The sequence below is a fragment of the Manis javanica genome, chromosome 5 (assembly GCF_040802235.1).
Source record: "Manis javanica isolate MJ-LG chromosome 5, MJ_LKY, whole genome shotgun sequence".
NCBI lineage: Eukaryota > Metazoa > Chordata > Mammalia > Pholidota > Manidae > Manis > Manis javanica.
In genome coordinates, this window is record NC_133160.1 from 170,980,771 (window position 1) to 170,997,543 (window position 16,773).

General features: G+C 48.7%; 1 protein-coding gene across 5 annotated transcripts in view; it reads right to left on the minus strand.

Annotated features, from left to right (window-relative positions):
- ZFYVE28 (zinc finger FYVE-type containing 28) overlaps positions 1-16,773 on the minus strand; it is a 102,833-nt gene that overhangs the window by 23,244 nt on the left and 62,816 nt on the right. For all 5 annotated transcript variants that reach the window (XM_073237951.1, XM_036992028.2, XM_036992025.2 and 2 more), the window contains one exon: positions 5,119-6,333. In XM_073237951.1, coding sequence (XP_073094052.1) covers positions 5,119-6,333 — 1,215 coding nt within the window. The remainder of the gene's footprint in view (positions 1-5,118; positions 6,334-16,773) is intronic.

Genomic DNA, 16,773 nt, shown 5'->3' on the forward strand with positions numbered 1-16,773 from the left:
AACCCCCTTATCTCCCCCTCTCAGCAGGGAGTAGCCAAGAAAAGAACAGCAACCTGTTTTCCTAACCCTTTTAGAGCCAGGAATACTCCCAGACAGCACAGGCTCCAGAACTGCCGTGGCCCTGAGACACTGAACACCCCCCGTGGCAGAGGTGACCCAGCACATCGAGCAGGCGGCACTTGCTGTCTGCTGGACAGAAAGCTGACTCGGTGATGTGTCAGCACGGCACGTGGGAAGTGGCAGCCCCAAGCCTCTGTTGGACAACTCACCCCTCACCACGTCCTGCCCTATGCTGGCTGCATCCACCCTTCCTGGGCTGGGCACCAGAGACAGCAGAGGTCTGCAGGTGCTCATAGTGTGGCCTGGGGGAACCCCAGGCAGACCCCAAACAGATCCCTCCACACCAGGAAGGTCTGCGGGGCCCTTGGGGAGCGGGAGCCGTGTTCCAGGGAAGCGGTGCTGGGCTCCCTCTGAAGCCACAGTGGTTAGGGCTGGACCTAAGCACCCCAAGGGCCCTGACATTGCTGAGCCAGGGCCCCCACCGCAGAGGGCAGAGGAGCTCAGGTGGAGCCATCACACAACAGAGGTGAAGCGTAGGGCTGCTCAACCTACCGCTGCTCATCCGCCTGTGGGCGCAGGACACAGCTCCCTTGGGGGGCCTGTCACCACACCCCCAGTGGGCAGTGGGAGTGGTAGTGGAAATTAGGCCTGGAAGCAGTGAAATCCGGCAGGGTGACAAGCAGTTAAGCCAAGATTGAAAAGCAAAGACGGCACGAACAGTGAGTGACAGTCACAAGTGAGAGTCCCAAGTGGCAGAGTCTGAGTCACTGTCCGAACATGAGTGGCAACGGGGTGATGATCACATGTGAAGTCCGGCGACCGCGAGGAGCCAGAGCTGGTCTCCCACGTCCCCCAGGGGCCGCGTGAGCTGGGGCCTGTTGCAGCCCATTTTGCAGGTGACAGAATGGGGCTTGGGAAGGCGGATCCGCCTGGCAGCCATCCACAGGAGCTTCCTCCCCCCTCCAGCTGCACTGACAGGTGATGCCGTCCCTCAACAGGTGAGGGAGCCGTGTGCCAGCAAGTCCCCTCAGACGCCTCCACATCAGCTCTGCCGCGGCCATGCCCTGCTAGGACGGAGCGTGTGGGCAGAGCGTGTCACCCGCTTAGGGCGGATGCTCCCAAGCCTGTGCCAAGGACGGCCCTTCCAGATTCCCCTCTCTCTGTCCAAGCGACAGCCAGGGAGGCCCACCAGGAGCATGGGAGAGGGCGGGACCCCTCCAGCCCGGCTCACAAATGCAGCTGAAGACCTGAGTGATGCAGAGCGGCCTTCCAGGGCGGGTCATGCAGCCCCCCAGCCCAGAGCCAAGGGTCACCCTGCCGGCATGAGGATGGCCAGCAGCCTGGTGGTCACACAGTCCCTGACGGCTAGAGATGGCCTCAGGAGATGGGGGAGCCTTGACCTCTGAGAATGGGGTCAGACTTCACGACAAAAAAAGACCCCAGGACACTAGCAGGAGGCAGGACCCTCTCTGGCCTTGGGGTGCAGAAGGGTCAGTTAGCCAGGGAGAAAAGGCAGGTAGGGAACCAAAAGTTGTCTCTAGAATTTTTATACATTTAATTACACAAAATAAAATCACAGATACCTGTAAACCAAGATATCGATAAATAAAACCAAAGGGCAATTATGGAGGGAAAGCTGTCTGCAGAAAACACACCACACAGAAGGGACATTTCCAGGTCAGAAAAAAAAGACTTGAAAACAGGCGAAGGACATGGATGGTCCCTTGGCAGAAGGGAGGTGGCAAGCCACAGGAAACAACTCAGCCACACCCCCACAGGGGAGGTGCTGGCCGGACAACGGGCCTGTGGCAGAGGAGCTTCTTCCAGCTTGGACCCTCACTCCCGGACCCACCTCCTCGCCTGTGTCTGTCCCTCCCACCAGCCTTAGAGACCCCACAGCTCTGCCCTTGAACCCAGAGGCTAGGCTGTTCCAGGTGCCCTTGGGACAAGCAGACCCTCATCATGCCCTGTACATTTCCCTGTGGTTCCCCACTCAACCTGGGGCACAGGAGGTAGGAGGCTGCACCTGCCTGACTCATGCACACGCGCAGGCCACGGCTGCTGTCCACTCCTCCACGCTGCATGTCACAGGGGCCACCCAGGCACCTGTTGGAGAGGGGGCCTCGTGGTCAACTCAGGACAGCACAACGTGGCCAGTGGGGGAGTGTGAGGTTGCAGGGCAGAGCATCACAGCAGGACGGGCTGGAGCAGCAGGCAGCCCCACCCAGGCCCAGGCACTGTGAGCTACGGCCGAGGTCGCCTCATCTGGGTCTCGGCCCCCCATCTGCACTGGCCTCTCACAGGTCCCTAGAACCCTGCCGCAGGCCCTTCAGTGAGCTTGCTGCCTGAGTGAGCCTGCCGCCTGTGCCTGTTCTACCAGCACGCCATGCTTTGTCGTGCTCCTCAAGGAGCATCTGTCTTGTTCCTGCCTAGGTCATCAGCACATGGCTCCGCCAGCCAGGAAACAGCTTGTGAGATGAGGGCAGATGTGCCTGGGGCGTGCTGCCCGGGTAAGGACAGGCACCGTGTACTGACGCCCAGGCTCACTGGGGCACACTGCTGTCCAAGGTCCTGGCCCACACGCATGGCTGTCCTGATTACCTGGCCATGGCACATTCCACCTTCCTCAAACCCTGGAAAAGCTTCCCTGGAGGCCCCTGAGGGGCTCTCGTTTCTTTTCTCAGCTCAGCTTCAGCATGTGCGCCCAGCTGGGGAGCTGACGGTCGGAGGTGAGCAAGCAGTGTCCAAGTTGGAACACGGCAGGAAAGCAGGGGGTGTGTTCCAGACGACACATGTCCCCTGGACCAGAAAAGGAGCAGGTCACAAACTGAAAAATGCACGTATCCTTCCAAGACTCGGTAGTGGTTTCACATCAGCCTTGCAGAAAACAATTCACTTACCAATCAACTCTGCACCACTGAGTCAGAGGCCCTGTTCAGCAGGCTGTGGACAGTAACTTGTTCCACTGGGCAAGGCCAGCGAAGCTGAGCTTGCATCTCAAAAATGGCCTCACCAAAAACAGGACGACATCTGCACAAGGCTGTTTACGGCAGCACTGACTGTAATAGCAAGTCTGGAAAAAACCCAAGGCCAGCAGCGGGGCCTGAGTGCATGTGGGCTCACCACACAGCCCACAGGGCTGGCAGCGGAAGTGGGGGCAGCTCTAGAAACTTCCACGGACAGGCCCCCAGGCTAGGCCAGGACTGTAAGGCATAGAGAAGTGTTTGTAAGATGAGGCCCTTTGCCAAAGAATGGGGGTGTGTGTGTGTACATCTTTGCTTGTATCTTTTAAATTGAAGGATAAACTATAAGAAATTTAGAAACCATTACCTTTAGAAAGAACAAAGTGAAGGGATGACTCTGGGTACATCTTACTCTGTAGATGTGACTGGGAATTGTGCAAAGATTCACCATAATTACACAATTCAACACGCACGACAAGCCCTATACATCTAACATTAAATGAACAAAGGCCACAACTGCCCGGAGAGGACGACCTCAAGCGAGGCAAAGGCTCACTGGGCTGTGCGCTCCCACAGCACGTGCCCGGGACAAACACCCGCTAAAAACATCCCGGACAGTAGCTGGGGCTGGGGTGCAGGGGCCTGGAAGCCTTGGACGTGACTGGCGGGAGTGCAGCCACTTTGCAAAACAGTTGGCAGCTCCTCAAAAAGCTAAGCAGGGAGCCAGCACATGCTCCCCTGACCCCCACCTAGATGTATGTCCAGGAGAAATGAAGACACATGGCCACACAAACACAGGGACACAATGGGCACAGCAGCGTTATCGTAACAGCCAACAGCAGAAACTGCACACACACACAGCCATCAACTGAACAGACAAACGGACTGTGTGGTCTGTTGACGCAATGAACAGCACTCAGCCATGAAAAGCAATGTGGCACTGATGCTGGTCACCACGTGGATGGGCCTTGGAAACGACATACTCAGCTAAAGATGTCAGACACCGAAGGCCACATAGTGTGTGCTTCGGTGACATGAACTGCCCGGGGCAGGCAAATCCATGGGGGCAGAAAGGAAACAAGGGGCTGCCTGGGCTGGGGAAGGGGTGGGGCGTGACCATAGAGCCCCCAGGGAAGAATGCTCTTGGGCACAAGGGCTTTGTGGCTGGGCCTCGTGTGAGGAGAGAAGGAAGAGTGGCCCCAGGCCCTGGCCGGCTCCTCTCACTGTGTGCTGCCCAGACAGGATGAGGCCAGGGAGGAGGAGGAGGCAGTGGTCACACAGCCCCGTGAGGGCAACTGCCCTGTGCCAGAAACCCAGGCAAGGCTCTTGCTCCTTGCACCTGTCCCCTCACTGGTCCCGCGCGGCCACTCCCATGGCTCCTGGTGGGCACCCTTGTCCGGTCTCCAGACTGAGACCCTTCTCCCCGTGACCACCTCCTACTGGTGGACACAGCAGAAGCCAGGCAGAGGGCCCCACAAGGCAGGGCCTGGTGAGAGGACTGACAGCGGTAACAACACAGCCACGGTCACCTGCTGAGGCTGGGCCTGGCACCTCCTCTCCCCAGTGCCGAGGGTGCAGCCGGCATGTGGGGGTGCCAGGCCAGTGCTAGTTGGATAGGCCCAGGGTGTGAGAGGCAAAGGGAGGTCTTCCCCGGCCACCTTCCCCAGTCACCTGCGTCTGCATGGAAGGAGAGCATGGAGCCCTCGGGGCGCAGCCTGAGAATCTGCCCCAGGTGCTCTCAGGGTCCCGCCCCAGCCCATGGCTCCGTGCCCACTGCTGAAGGTCTGTGCAGCTCCCCGCAGCCCCATGTGAGAGGAGCAGCCACACCACTGGCCCTGCCCAGCCCACCCACACACTGGTTGCATGGGCCAGGATGGGCCACGGTGGCTTGGGGACAAGCTGAGGGCTTGGTGCTGTGCCCTAGTCACCTGAAAGGCGCCTGTAACACCAGAAACAGGGCTATCAAGGACCCACTGTGGACACATCTCAGCAGGATGTAGTGACCAGGCCCAGCAGGGCCTGAGATAAGCTGCCTACCCCTGCAGTGCCAGCACCAGCCACGGCCCACCTCCAGTTCCCCACACAGACTACACACCTGTCCTGCTGTCCAGCCGCACACTTCTTCTGCTGACTCGGGCCATCATCCCCTCCCTGCAGCCTGTCTTCTGGGTCCACCTGGAGACCTGAGGTGTGTGCCAGGCATGTGGAAGTAGGGGATTTGGGCTCCTGCCCATCAGGTGCATCTTCTGGGGGTGGAGGGGCCAGGGCACCCGTGGACAGTGCCTCTGGGGCAGGCTGGGCCTCCCCTGGCCATGCAGCTGGGCCCTTGGTGCTGGCCTCAGTCGGGCCAATGCTGGGGGCACTGACGGCATCTAGGCCACACCTGTCCCGCAGGGCCTCTGTGGCGTCCCCCCTGCTGCCCCCGCGGCCCCCGCAGCACACGCAGGAGTTGAGGAGGCAGTTGGTGGCTGCAGCACTGAGTCCGTGGGAGCCGCCTTCTGTCCCCTCGGCTGCAGGCTCTGACATGGGGGCGCCGTTCCCTGGGGCATCCAGGGAGCTGCCAGCAGAGTCCAAGCAGGTGGGTGATTTGGGATTGAAGATGACTGTGGCCGAGAGCTTCATGCCCCCTGTCCGGTGGGCAATCATCTCTGCTGTCTCAGTATTGTCCACACCTGCCTCCCAGCCGTCTGGCTGTGCTGGGGGGTCCAGGCAGCTGCAGGAGTTGGGACCCAGCACCCACTTTCTGTCATCCTGGGCGTTGTCGCTCGAGTCCCCCTCTTCCAACACTGTGGGTGCATTCACCCCTGCCCTTCTGTGTCCCCCACCCTGGGGGTCGGTGTGAGCGCTGCCTGCCCACCCAGCCTGGCCACCCAGGGCCTCTGCTGCACCATCCACATCGTCCATGAAGAACACCCTCCCCTCCTCCTCATCTCTGCCTGGCTGCTGCCGAGCACTGCTGGGGGAGGCCTCCCCGCGGGGGCTGCCCTCGGCCCCTGGCCTGTGTGCGGGCGACTGGCAGGCGCTGGGCGGGGAGAGGAGGGACGACATCTCGTCCCCAGCCCTGTGGACCATGCGGTTGAGCTGCTCCAGCTCCTGGTCGTCATACTGCATGGAGCAGGCCAGCTCTGCCTCCGGGTTTTTGGCCTTGGCTGAGAGCAGCTCCTCCGGAGGAAGTGGTGCAGGAAAGGCCGGCGCCAGGGCAGGGGACACCTGGCTGTCTGCCTGGATGGGGAACTCCACGTCCTGGGAGATGCAGAGGCTCCGTTCCAGCGTGTGAAGCTCCTCCTCAGTCAGGGTCTGGAGCAAATCCCTACAAGGGTCAAGACAAAAACCAAGGGTGAGGGTCCCAAAGGCCATACCAGCCTCCAGGCCACACCAGCTTCCTGACCAAGAGTAGACGTGAGCCCTTAAAAGCCTGCACCCACAGAAAAACAAGGTGTCAATCGCTTACAGCTGAATCACATCGCACATACTTTCTGCACCACAAAATGGGGTTCTGGGGTCTTCTGTGTGGCACATCCAGGCAATGCCATTCGGGATGGATGACTGGGATTCTGGGATGGTTTCTTAAAAATGATATTCTGAAAACTCTTGATGAAAACAAGAAAGCCCTGATTCTTAGGGATGTGATAACTGTTAATAAAGCTTTTAGGAGTGAAAAGATATGTTGGTTTACATATAGACAACAAATATTCATTGAATATTCAATTCAACAAATATTACCGAGCATGGTCTGTGCATCAGGCACTGGGCACTATACAGGAAGAAGATGGACACAGTCCCCACCCCATGGGGCTACTTTGGGAGCTGCAGACAGTAAAATATTTGTATGAATGGTGATTGAATTAGGGACACGTCCCCAAGAAGGAGGGTACAGAGTCTTAGTCTGGGAGGACTCCCTGGAGGAAGGGGCACTGAACCAAAGACCTGACATGGGGGGTTAATCTCGCAAGGACAGGGGTAAGCCTGGAGTGGGTCCTACAGGCTGAAGCACGTTCATTGCTTTCTGATGGGAAAAGTTCAGGCCTGTCTGGGGTGTGAGTCCCAGGTTGAACATTCCAGGGCAGTAAGGAGCAACATACAGGAAAGTACACTTTTCAGACCATACAGACCTTCATACAATGCATATACCTGAGCGATACATCCAGATCAAGAAACGACACTGTCCAGGCTCCCAGAGCCCACATGTGACTCTCCAGGCACCCCCGCCGCCACCACCAGCCCAGCTTCTAAAGACAGGTGGTCTCACCTGGCTTCATTCTCTCCATAAATGGGAATTTGCAGTCTGTGCTTTTCCATGGAAGGCTTTGTTTCCCAATATTTGTGCAAAGTTGCCAGATGAAATACAGGATGCCCAGTTAAATCTGAATTTCAGATAAACCATCAATACATTTTTAATTTAATTTTTTTTATTTTGGTATTATTAATCTACAATTACATGAAGAACATTATGTTTACTAGGCTCCCCCCTTCACCAAGTTCCCCACACACACCCCATTACAGTCACTGTCCATCAGGATAGTAAGATGCTGTAAAATCACTACTTGTCTTCTCTGTGTTGCACAGCCCTCCCCGTGCCCACCCCCCCACTATACATGCTAATCGTAAGGCCCCCTTTCTTTTTCCCTGCCCTTATACCTCCCTTCCCAACCATCCTCCACAGTCCCTTTCCCTTTGGTAACTGTTAGTCCGTTCTTGGGTTCTGTGTTTCTGCTGCTGTTTTGTTCCTTCAGTTTTCCTTTGTTCTTATACTCCACAGATGAGTGAAATCATTTGGTATTTGTCTTTCTCTGCTTGGCTTATTTCATTGAGCATAATATCCTCTAGCTCCATCCATGTTGTTGCAAATGGTAGGATCTGTTTTTTTCTTATGGCTGAGTAATATTCCATTGTGTATATGTACCACATCTTTATCCATTCATCTACTGATGGACACTTAGGTTGCTTCCATTTCTTGGCTATTGTAAATAGTGCTGCAATAGACATGGGGGTGCATCTGTCTTTTTCAAACTGGAGTGCTGCATCCTTAGGGTAAATTCCTAGAAGTGGAATTCCTGGGTCAAATGGTATGTCTATTTTGAGCATTCTGAGGAACCTCCATACTGCTTTCCACAATGGTTGAACTAATTTACATTCCCACCAGCAGTGTAGGAGGATTCCCCTTTCTCCACAACCTCGCCAACATTTGTTGTTGTTTGTCTTTTGGATGGTGGCCATCCTTACTGGTGTGAGGTGATATCTCATTGTGGTTTTAATTTGCATTTCTTTGATGATTAGCGATGCAGAGCATCTTCTCATGTGTCTGTTGGCCATCTGATTTTCTTCTTTAGAGAACTGTCTATTCAGCTCCTCTGCCCATTTTTTAATGGGATTATTTGCTTTTTGTTTGTTGAGGCGTGTGAGCTCTTTATATATTTTGGATGCCAACCCTTTATGGGATCTGTCATTTATGAATATATTCTCCCATACTGTAGGGTACCTTTTCGTTCTATTGATGGTGTCCTTTGCTGTACAGAAGCTTTTCAGCTTGATATAGTCCCACTTGTTCATTTTTGCTTTTGTTTCCCTTGCCCGGGGAGACATCTTCAAGAAGAGGTCACTCATGTTTATGTCTAAGAGATTTTTGCCTATGTTTTTTTCTAAGAGTTTTATGGTTTCATGACTTACGTTCAGGTCTTTGATCCATTTTGAATCTACTTTTGTGTATGGGGTTAGACAGTGATCCAGTTTCATTCTCTTACATGTAGCTGACCAGTTTTGCCAGCACCATCTGTTGAAGAGACTGTCATTTCCCCATTGTATGTCCATGGCTCCTTTATCAAATATTAATTGACCATATATGTTTGGCTTAATGTTTGGAGTCTCTATTCTGTTCCATTGGTCTGTAGCTCTGTTCTTGTGCCAGTACCAAATTGTCTTGATTACTGTGGCTTTGTAGTACAGCTTGAAGTTGGGGAGTGAGATTCCCCCCACTTTATTCTTCCTTCTCAGGATTGCTTTAGCTATTTGGGGTCTTTGTTGTTTCCATTCGAATTTTTGAACTATTTGTTCTAGTTCATTGAAAAATGCTGTTGGTAATTTGATAGGGATTGCATCAAATCTGTATATTGTTTTGGGCAGGATGTCCATTTTGACAATATTAATTCTTCCTGGCCAGGAGCATGGGATGAGTTTCCATTTGTTAGTGTCCTCTTTAATTTATCTTAACAGTGTCTTGTAGTGTTCAGGGTATAAGTCTTTCACTTCCTTGGTTAGGTTTATTCCTAGGTATTTTATTCTTTTTGATGCTATTGTGAATGGAATTGTTTTCCTGATTTCTCTTTCTATTCGTTCATTGTTAGTGTATAGGAAAGCCACAGATTTCTGTGTGTTAATTTTGTATCCTGCAACTTTGCTGAGTTCCGATATTAGTTCTAGTAGTTTTGGAGTGGAGACTTTAGGGTTTTTTATGTATAATATCATGTCATCTGCAAATAGTGACAGTTTAACTTCTTCTTTACCAATCTGGATTCCTTGTATTTCTTTGTTTTGTCTAATTGCTGTGGCCAGGACCTCCAGTACTATGTTGAATAACAGTGGGGAGAGTGGGCATCCCTGTCTTGTTCCTGATCTCAGAGGAAAAGCTTTCAGCTTCTCGCTGTTCAGTATGATGTTGGCTGTGGGTTTATCATATATGGCCTTTATTATGTTGAGATACTTGCCCTCTATACCCATTTTGTTGAGAGTTTTTATCATGAATGGATGTTGATTTTTGTTGAGTGCTTTTTCAACATCTATGGAGATGATCATGTGGTTTTTGTCCTTCTTTTTATTGATGTGGTGAATGATGTTGATGGCTTTTCGAATGTTGTACCATCCTTGCATCCCTGGGATGAATCCCACTTGGTCGTGGTGTATGATCCTCTTGATGTAGTTTTGAATTCAGTTTGCTAATATATTGTTGAGTATTTTTGCATCTACGTTCATCAGGGATATTTGTCTGTAGTTTTCTCTTTTGTTGGGGTCTTTGTCTGGTTTTGGTATTAGGGTGATGCTGGCTTCATAGAATGAGTTTGGGAGTATTCCCTCCTCTTCTATTTTTTGGAAAACTTTAAGGATAATGGGTATTATGTCTTCTCTGTATGTCTGATAAAATTCCAAGGTAAATCCATCTGGCCCAGGGGTTTTGTTCTTGGGTAGTTTTTTGATTACTGCTTCAGTTTCGTTGCCGGTAATTGGTCTGTTTAGATTTTCTGTTTCTTCCTTGGTCAGTCTTGGAAGGTTGTATTTTTCTAGAAAGTTGTCCATTTCTTCTAGGTTTTTCAGCTTGTTAGCATATAGGTTTTCATAGTATTCTCTAATAATTCTTTGTATTTCTGTGGGGTTTGTCGTGACTTTTCCTTTCTCGTTTCTGATTCTGTTGATATGTGTTGACTCTCTTTTTCTCTTAATAAGTCTGGCTCGGGGCTTATCTATTTTGTTTATTTTCTCAAAGAACCAGCTCTTGGTTTCATTGATTTTTTTCTATTGTTTTATTCTTCTCAATTTTATTTATTTTTTCTCTGATCTTTATTATGTCCCTCCTTCTGCTGTTAGGCCTCATTTGTTCTTCTTTTTCCAATTTCAATAATTGTGACATTAGACTATTCATTTGGGATTGTTCTACCTTCTTTAAATATGCCTGAATTGCTGTATACTTCCCTCTTAAGACTGCTTTTGCTGCGTCCCACAGAAGTTGGGACTTTGTGTTGTTGTTGTCATTTGTTTCCATATATTGCTGGATGTCCATTTTAATTTGGTCATTGATCCATTGATTATTTAGGAGCATGTTGTTAAGCCTCCATGTGTTTGTGAGCCTTTTTGCTTCCTTTGTACAATTTATTTCTAGTTTTATACCTTTCTGGTCTGAAAAGTTGGTTGGTAGGGTTTCAATCTTTTGGAATTTACTGAGGCTCTTTTTGTGGCCTAGTATGTGGTCTATTGTGGAGAATGTTCCATGTGCACTTGAGAAGAATGTGTATCCTGTTGCTTTGGGTGTAGAGTTCTGTAGATGTCTATTAGGTCCATCTGTTCTAGTGTGTTGTTCAGTGCCTCTGTGTCCTTACTTATTTTCTGTCTGGTGGATCTGTCCTTTGGAGTGAGTGGTGTGTTAAAGTCTCCTAAAATGAATGCACTGTATTCTATTTCCTCCTTTAATTCTGTTAGTATTTGTTTCACATATATTGGTGCTCCTGTATTGGGTGCATATATGTTTATAATGGTTATATCCTCTTGTTGGACTGAGACCTTTATCATTAAGTAGTGTCCTTCTTTATCTCTTGTTACTTTCTTTGTTTTGAAGTCTATTTTATCTGATACTTGTATTGCAACACCTGCTTTTTTCTCCCTGTTGTTTGCATGAATATCTTTTTCCATCCCTTGACTTTTAATCTGTGCATGTCTTTGGGTTTGAGGTGAGTCTCTTGTAAGCAGCATATAGATAGGTCTTGCTTTTTTATCCATTCTATTACTCTGTGTCTTTTGATTGGTGTATTCAGTCTATTTACATTTAGGGTGATTATTGAAAGATATGTACTTATTGCCATTGCAAGCTTTAGATTCATGGTTACCAAAGGTTCAGGGTTAGCTTCTTTACTACCTTACTGTCTAACTCAACTCGCTTATTGAGCTATTATAAACACAGTCTGATGATTATTTCTCTCCCTTCTTATTCCTCCTCCTCCATTCTTCATATGTTGGGTGTTTTGTTCTGTGCTCTTTTTAGGAGTGCTCCCATCTAGAGCAGTCCCTGTAAAATACCCTGTAGAGGTGATTTGTGGGAGGCAAATTCCCTCAACTTTTGCTTGTCTGGGAATTGTTTAATCCCTCCTTCATATTTAAATGAGAATCATGCTGGATACAGTATCCTTGGTTCAAGGCCCTTCTGTTTCATTGCATTAAATATATCATGGCATTCTCTTCTGGCCTGTAAGGTTTCTGTTGAGAAGTCTGATGTTAGCCTGATGGGTTTTCCATTGTAGGTGACCTTTTTCTCTCTCTGGCTGCCTTTAATACTCTGTCCTTGTCCTTGATCTTTGCCATTTTAATTATTATGTGTCTTGGGGTTGTCCTCTTCGGGTCCCTTCTCTTGGGAGTTCTGTGTGCTTCCGTAGTCTGAGCAACTATTTCCTCCCCCAGTTTGGGGAAGTTCTCAAAAATTATTTCTTCAAAGACACTTTCTATCCCTTTTTCTCTCTCTTCTTCTTTTGGTACCCCTATAATGCGGATATTGTTCCTTTTGGATTGGTCACACAGTTCTCTTAATATTGTTTCATTCCTGGAGATCCTTTTATCTCTCTCTGCATCAGCTTCTATGCGTTTCTGTTCTCTGGTTTCTATTCCATCAATGCCCTCTTGCATCTTATCCATATGCTTATAAATCCTTCCAGATATTGTTTTATTTCTGTAATCCCCCTCTGGACATCATCCCTTAGCTCTTATATATTTCTCTGCAGCTCTGTCAGCATATTTATGATTTTTATTTTGTATTCTTTTTCAGGGAGACTGGTTAGGTCTGTCTCTGCAGATCCTCTCTCAGGTGTTGTCTGAACTATCTTGGACTGGACGAAATTTTTTTGCCTTTTCATGGTGATAGTGGTGGCTGTAGGCAGGTTGCGGGTGTGTCAGCTGGGAGAAGAAAGTCATTTCCTGCTTGCTGGTCGCCTTGCCCTTCTCTGCTGCCTGTGTCGGTTACCCACACTCCTGGAGCTGCCACTGGGTTAGTCCCCTGAGCTGCTGTGGGCAGGGTCTCTGTCAGAGCAGCACGGAGCCCTGCAGGGAGTGGCAGGCATGCCAGGTGCACTCCTCCGCAATAGCAGCGCCCCTGCTGGGCAGCTGTGTACCAGCAGCGGCCTTTGGGTCTGGCCCAGGCGGCTGTGCGTTGGGCTGGGATTCCGGTTGGCTGCTGGAAGTGTGGCTGCTCCCTCTGACACTGCTGCACGTGTGCGTGGGCCTCTCCCATGCCCCTCTGGTGCTGCCACCGCTGGCACACACAGGCCACTCGCGGGCCGCTTGGTCACCACTGCTGCGAGCTCATGTGGACCTCTCCCGGGCTCCTCTGGTGCCACTGCCACCAGCGCGCGCAGGGCGCTCCCAGGCTGCTTGTTCACCGCCATGGTGGGCTCACACGAGCCACTCCCGGTCCCCTCTGATGACGACGTCCCCGGCACACACTGCCACTCTCCCACTACTGGGCTGGTGTGTCAGGGTCCGTGCCAGTTGGGGGAATGACTGGCAGGCTGCTTAGTGCCATGAGGGGCTCTTCAGAGCTGTGCTGCCACCCAGGGAGTTAGGGCACCTAAAGTTCCCCAGTATTCCCAGTTGCTGGCTAAGTGTGCCAGGATGACTTCATCCAGCTGTGGAGTCCCTGTCTCTTTAAGACCTGCAAAAAGCACTCATTTTTCTTTTGTCTCAGTGGCGCCAGTTGCGGGGACCTGCCCACAGGTTTGCTTTTCCGTTTCTCTAGTATCCAGCACCCCGCGCACCGTGTGTCTGCGCTCCAGGTGTGGATTCCTAGAGCTGGTTGTTCAGCAGCCCTGGGCTTTCACTCTCTCCCCTTCTGACTCCTTTCTTCCCACTGGGCTCTGGGGTGGGGGGAGGGGCGCTCGGGTCCCGCCGGGCCGGGGCTTGTGTCTTACCCCCTGCATGTGATGCTGGGTTCTCGCAGATGTAGATGTAGCCTGGCTGTTGTACTGTATCCACTGGTGTCTCTTTTAGGAATAGTTGTATTTATTGTATTAATATATATGTTTTTGGGAGGAGATTTCCACTGAACTACTCACGCTGCCATCTTCCCGTGATCCTCCATCAATACATTTTAAGTGTATAATTATATTTTAGGCCAAGTATGTCCCAAATTTGGTATTTGGGACACACTTACACTAATTAAAAGTATTCATTGTTTATCTGAAATTAAAATTTAATTGAGCATGCTGCTGTTTCTTCTTCTAGAGTTGGCAACCCCATGTGGTGAGACCCATCATTGCAGACTGCACCATCTCACAGCTGTACAGCCCTCATGGATGAAATGCGATTCGTGCATGCATCTATTCTGCTCCTGAGGGGCTTGGGCTGTGCAATGCCCCATCTTTAAGCACCTGTCCTGGGGACCATGTGTGCATTTTTGCAAGTCCCCACATGGAGGGGCGCTGCCGAGTGTCGGTGAGAAGTGTGTACCCACGGACAGCCCACCAGCATCACGACAGTTCTGTCTGCCCCACATGCATACTAACATTTGGCATCTCTCATGTTCAGTTGCTTTAGCTGCTGACTAATGAAGTCCCACCCAGCTTACATGCTTATCAGCCCTTAGACATCCTCTCTGTAAACTGACTTTCCAAGTCTTTCGCCAATTTGTAATTGTTATTTCTTTTTCTTACTGATCGGTAGTGCTTTACGTGTCTGGGGATTGAGTTATCTGTCGCATACACACTACGACTCTGGGGTTTACCTTTTCACTTTCTCAGTGGTATCTTTTGATGAACCCAAGTTCTTAGTTTCAATAAAGTTCAAAAGAATCACATTTTTAAATTTATGGTCAGTGCTTTTATTGCCTGCTTCAAGACCGCAAAGATAGTCTCCTTGACTTTCTCCTCTGAAAGCTTTATAACTTCACATTTAACATTTGTATCTCTCTGGAGTTGATTTTTGTATATGATTGTGGTAAGTATCCACATTTTTCCTCACATGGGTATTTATTTATTGGCTCAGCCTACTTATTGGGAAAGAATAATCCTCACTGTTCTGCAACGTCTCCTTTGTTGTAAAGCAGGGAAGCACATATGTGTTGGTTTGTTTCCAGACTCTGTTCTGCTGAGTGGGTCAGAAGTCCATCCTTGCCACATAGCACTGCCAGCATTACTCTAGCATTACCATAGGATGTGTCTTCAGCTGTGCTTTTTTTCCATGAAGCCCATGCAGCACAAATGCAGATATACATCCACAGGCATGGTGACGCGAGCACCATTTGGGGAAACCACCCAAAACCCATCTAGGGTAGAATAGGTACACATGTCCTTCTCTGTTCCTTTTTTCCAGTGATCATCTTCTTGGCTATTCTAGGTCTCTTGCATTTCTATTTTAGAATTCATCAATTATTGCAAAAAAAAAAGACAAAAACCTCCAGAGATTTTGATTGCACTGAAATCATAGATTAATTTAAGAATAACTGGTATTTTCACAATATTAAGTTTTCCACTCCTTAATAAGGAATAGCTTCTAGCTATCTAAGTCTTTAAAATTTGATGTTAATAACATTTCACAACTGTCAGTGGAGGTCTCAGACATCATCAGATTTAGGCTTAAATAGGTGATATTTACTGACATTATTGTAGACATTTTTTATCATATACTATGTATATCAATATATATGTATATCAATACATATAATATGAAATTTACCATCTTAGCCATTTTTAACTGACAATTCAGCAGTATTAAATATATACACATTGCTATGCAACCATTCTCACTATCTCTTACAAGAAAACGGAAACTGCCGCATTTAACACTCACTCCTCATCCTCCCCTCCATCAGCCCTTCCCCCACCATCTACTTCCTGTTTCTATGATGTCGACTATTCTAGGAACTTCATATAATTTGAATCACACATTGTATTTTTGTGTCCATCTTATTTCACTCAGCATAATGTCCTTAAGGTCCATCTGGGTTGTAACATGTGTCAGAATCTCCTTCCTTTTTAAGGCTGAATAACATTTCATTGTATGGATGGACATTTTGCCCAACAATGGACACTTGGGGTGCTTCCACAATTTAGCTGTTGTGAATAATGCTGCTGTAAACATGGGTCTGCAAATCTCTCTTTGAAACACTACTTTGCATTATTTTGGGTTTGTACCCAGATGTGGAATTGTGGGACCTATTTTATTTTTAGGAACCTCAAGAAATACTATTTCTACAGCAGCTGCACCATCTTACATTCCCAGCAATAGTGCACAGGTCCCAATATCCCCACTTCCTTGTCAACACTTATTTTCTACTTTCTTGATGGCAGCTGTACTCATGGGTGTGAGATGGGATCGCATTGTGGGTTTGATTTGCATTTCCCTAACAATTAGGGATACTGAGAATCCTTTTATGTGCTTTTGACCATTCACACATCTTCACCGCAGAACTATCTATGCAAGTCCTTTGCCCATTTGAATTGGGTTGTTTTACTGTTGTTCGGTTTTAGAGTTCTCCATATATTATGGATATTTATCTCTTATCAGATACACTATACACAACCTGTGAATTGCCTCTTTACTTTTGTTATCTCTGTCTTTGGTGTCATACCCAAGAAATCATTTCCAAATGCAATGTCATGAAGCTTTTGTCCTGTTTTATCTTCTAAGAGTTTTATTGTTCTAGGTCTTACATTTTGGCCCTTGATCCATTTTGAGTTAATTTTCGTAAATGGTGTAGGTGAGGGTCCAAGTTCACAAGCATATGTGTATATGTATGTATATTTTATCAGATTAAGGCAATGTCCTTCTATTCCTAATTTGTTAAGAGGTGTTTCCATCATTAAAAAGGTGTTAAATTTTTCAAATTATTTTTCTATAAATTTCAAAATGATTTGTTTTTCTTTCTCTTTTGGAAGTTAACTGACTTCATTTTCAAGTGTTGAGCCACGCCATGTATATTTCAAACTCCTTAAGACATTACAATCATTATTCCGCACAGTCCATAATATTAATGTACATCGAGTTCTTCACTCTCTCTTGCGTCTCC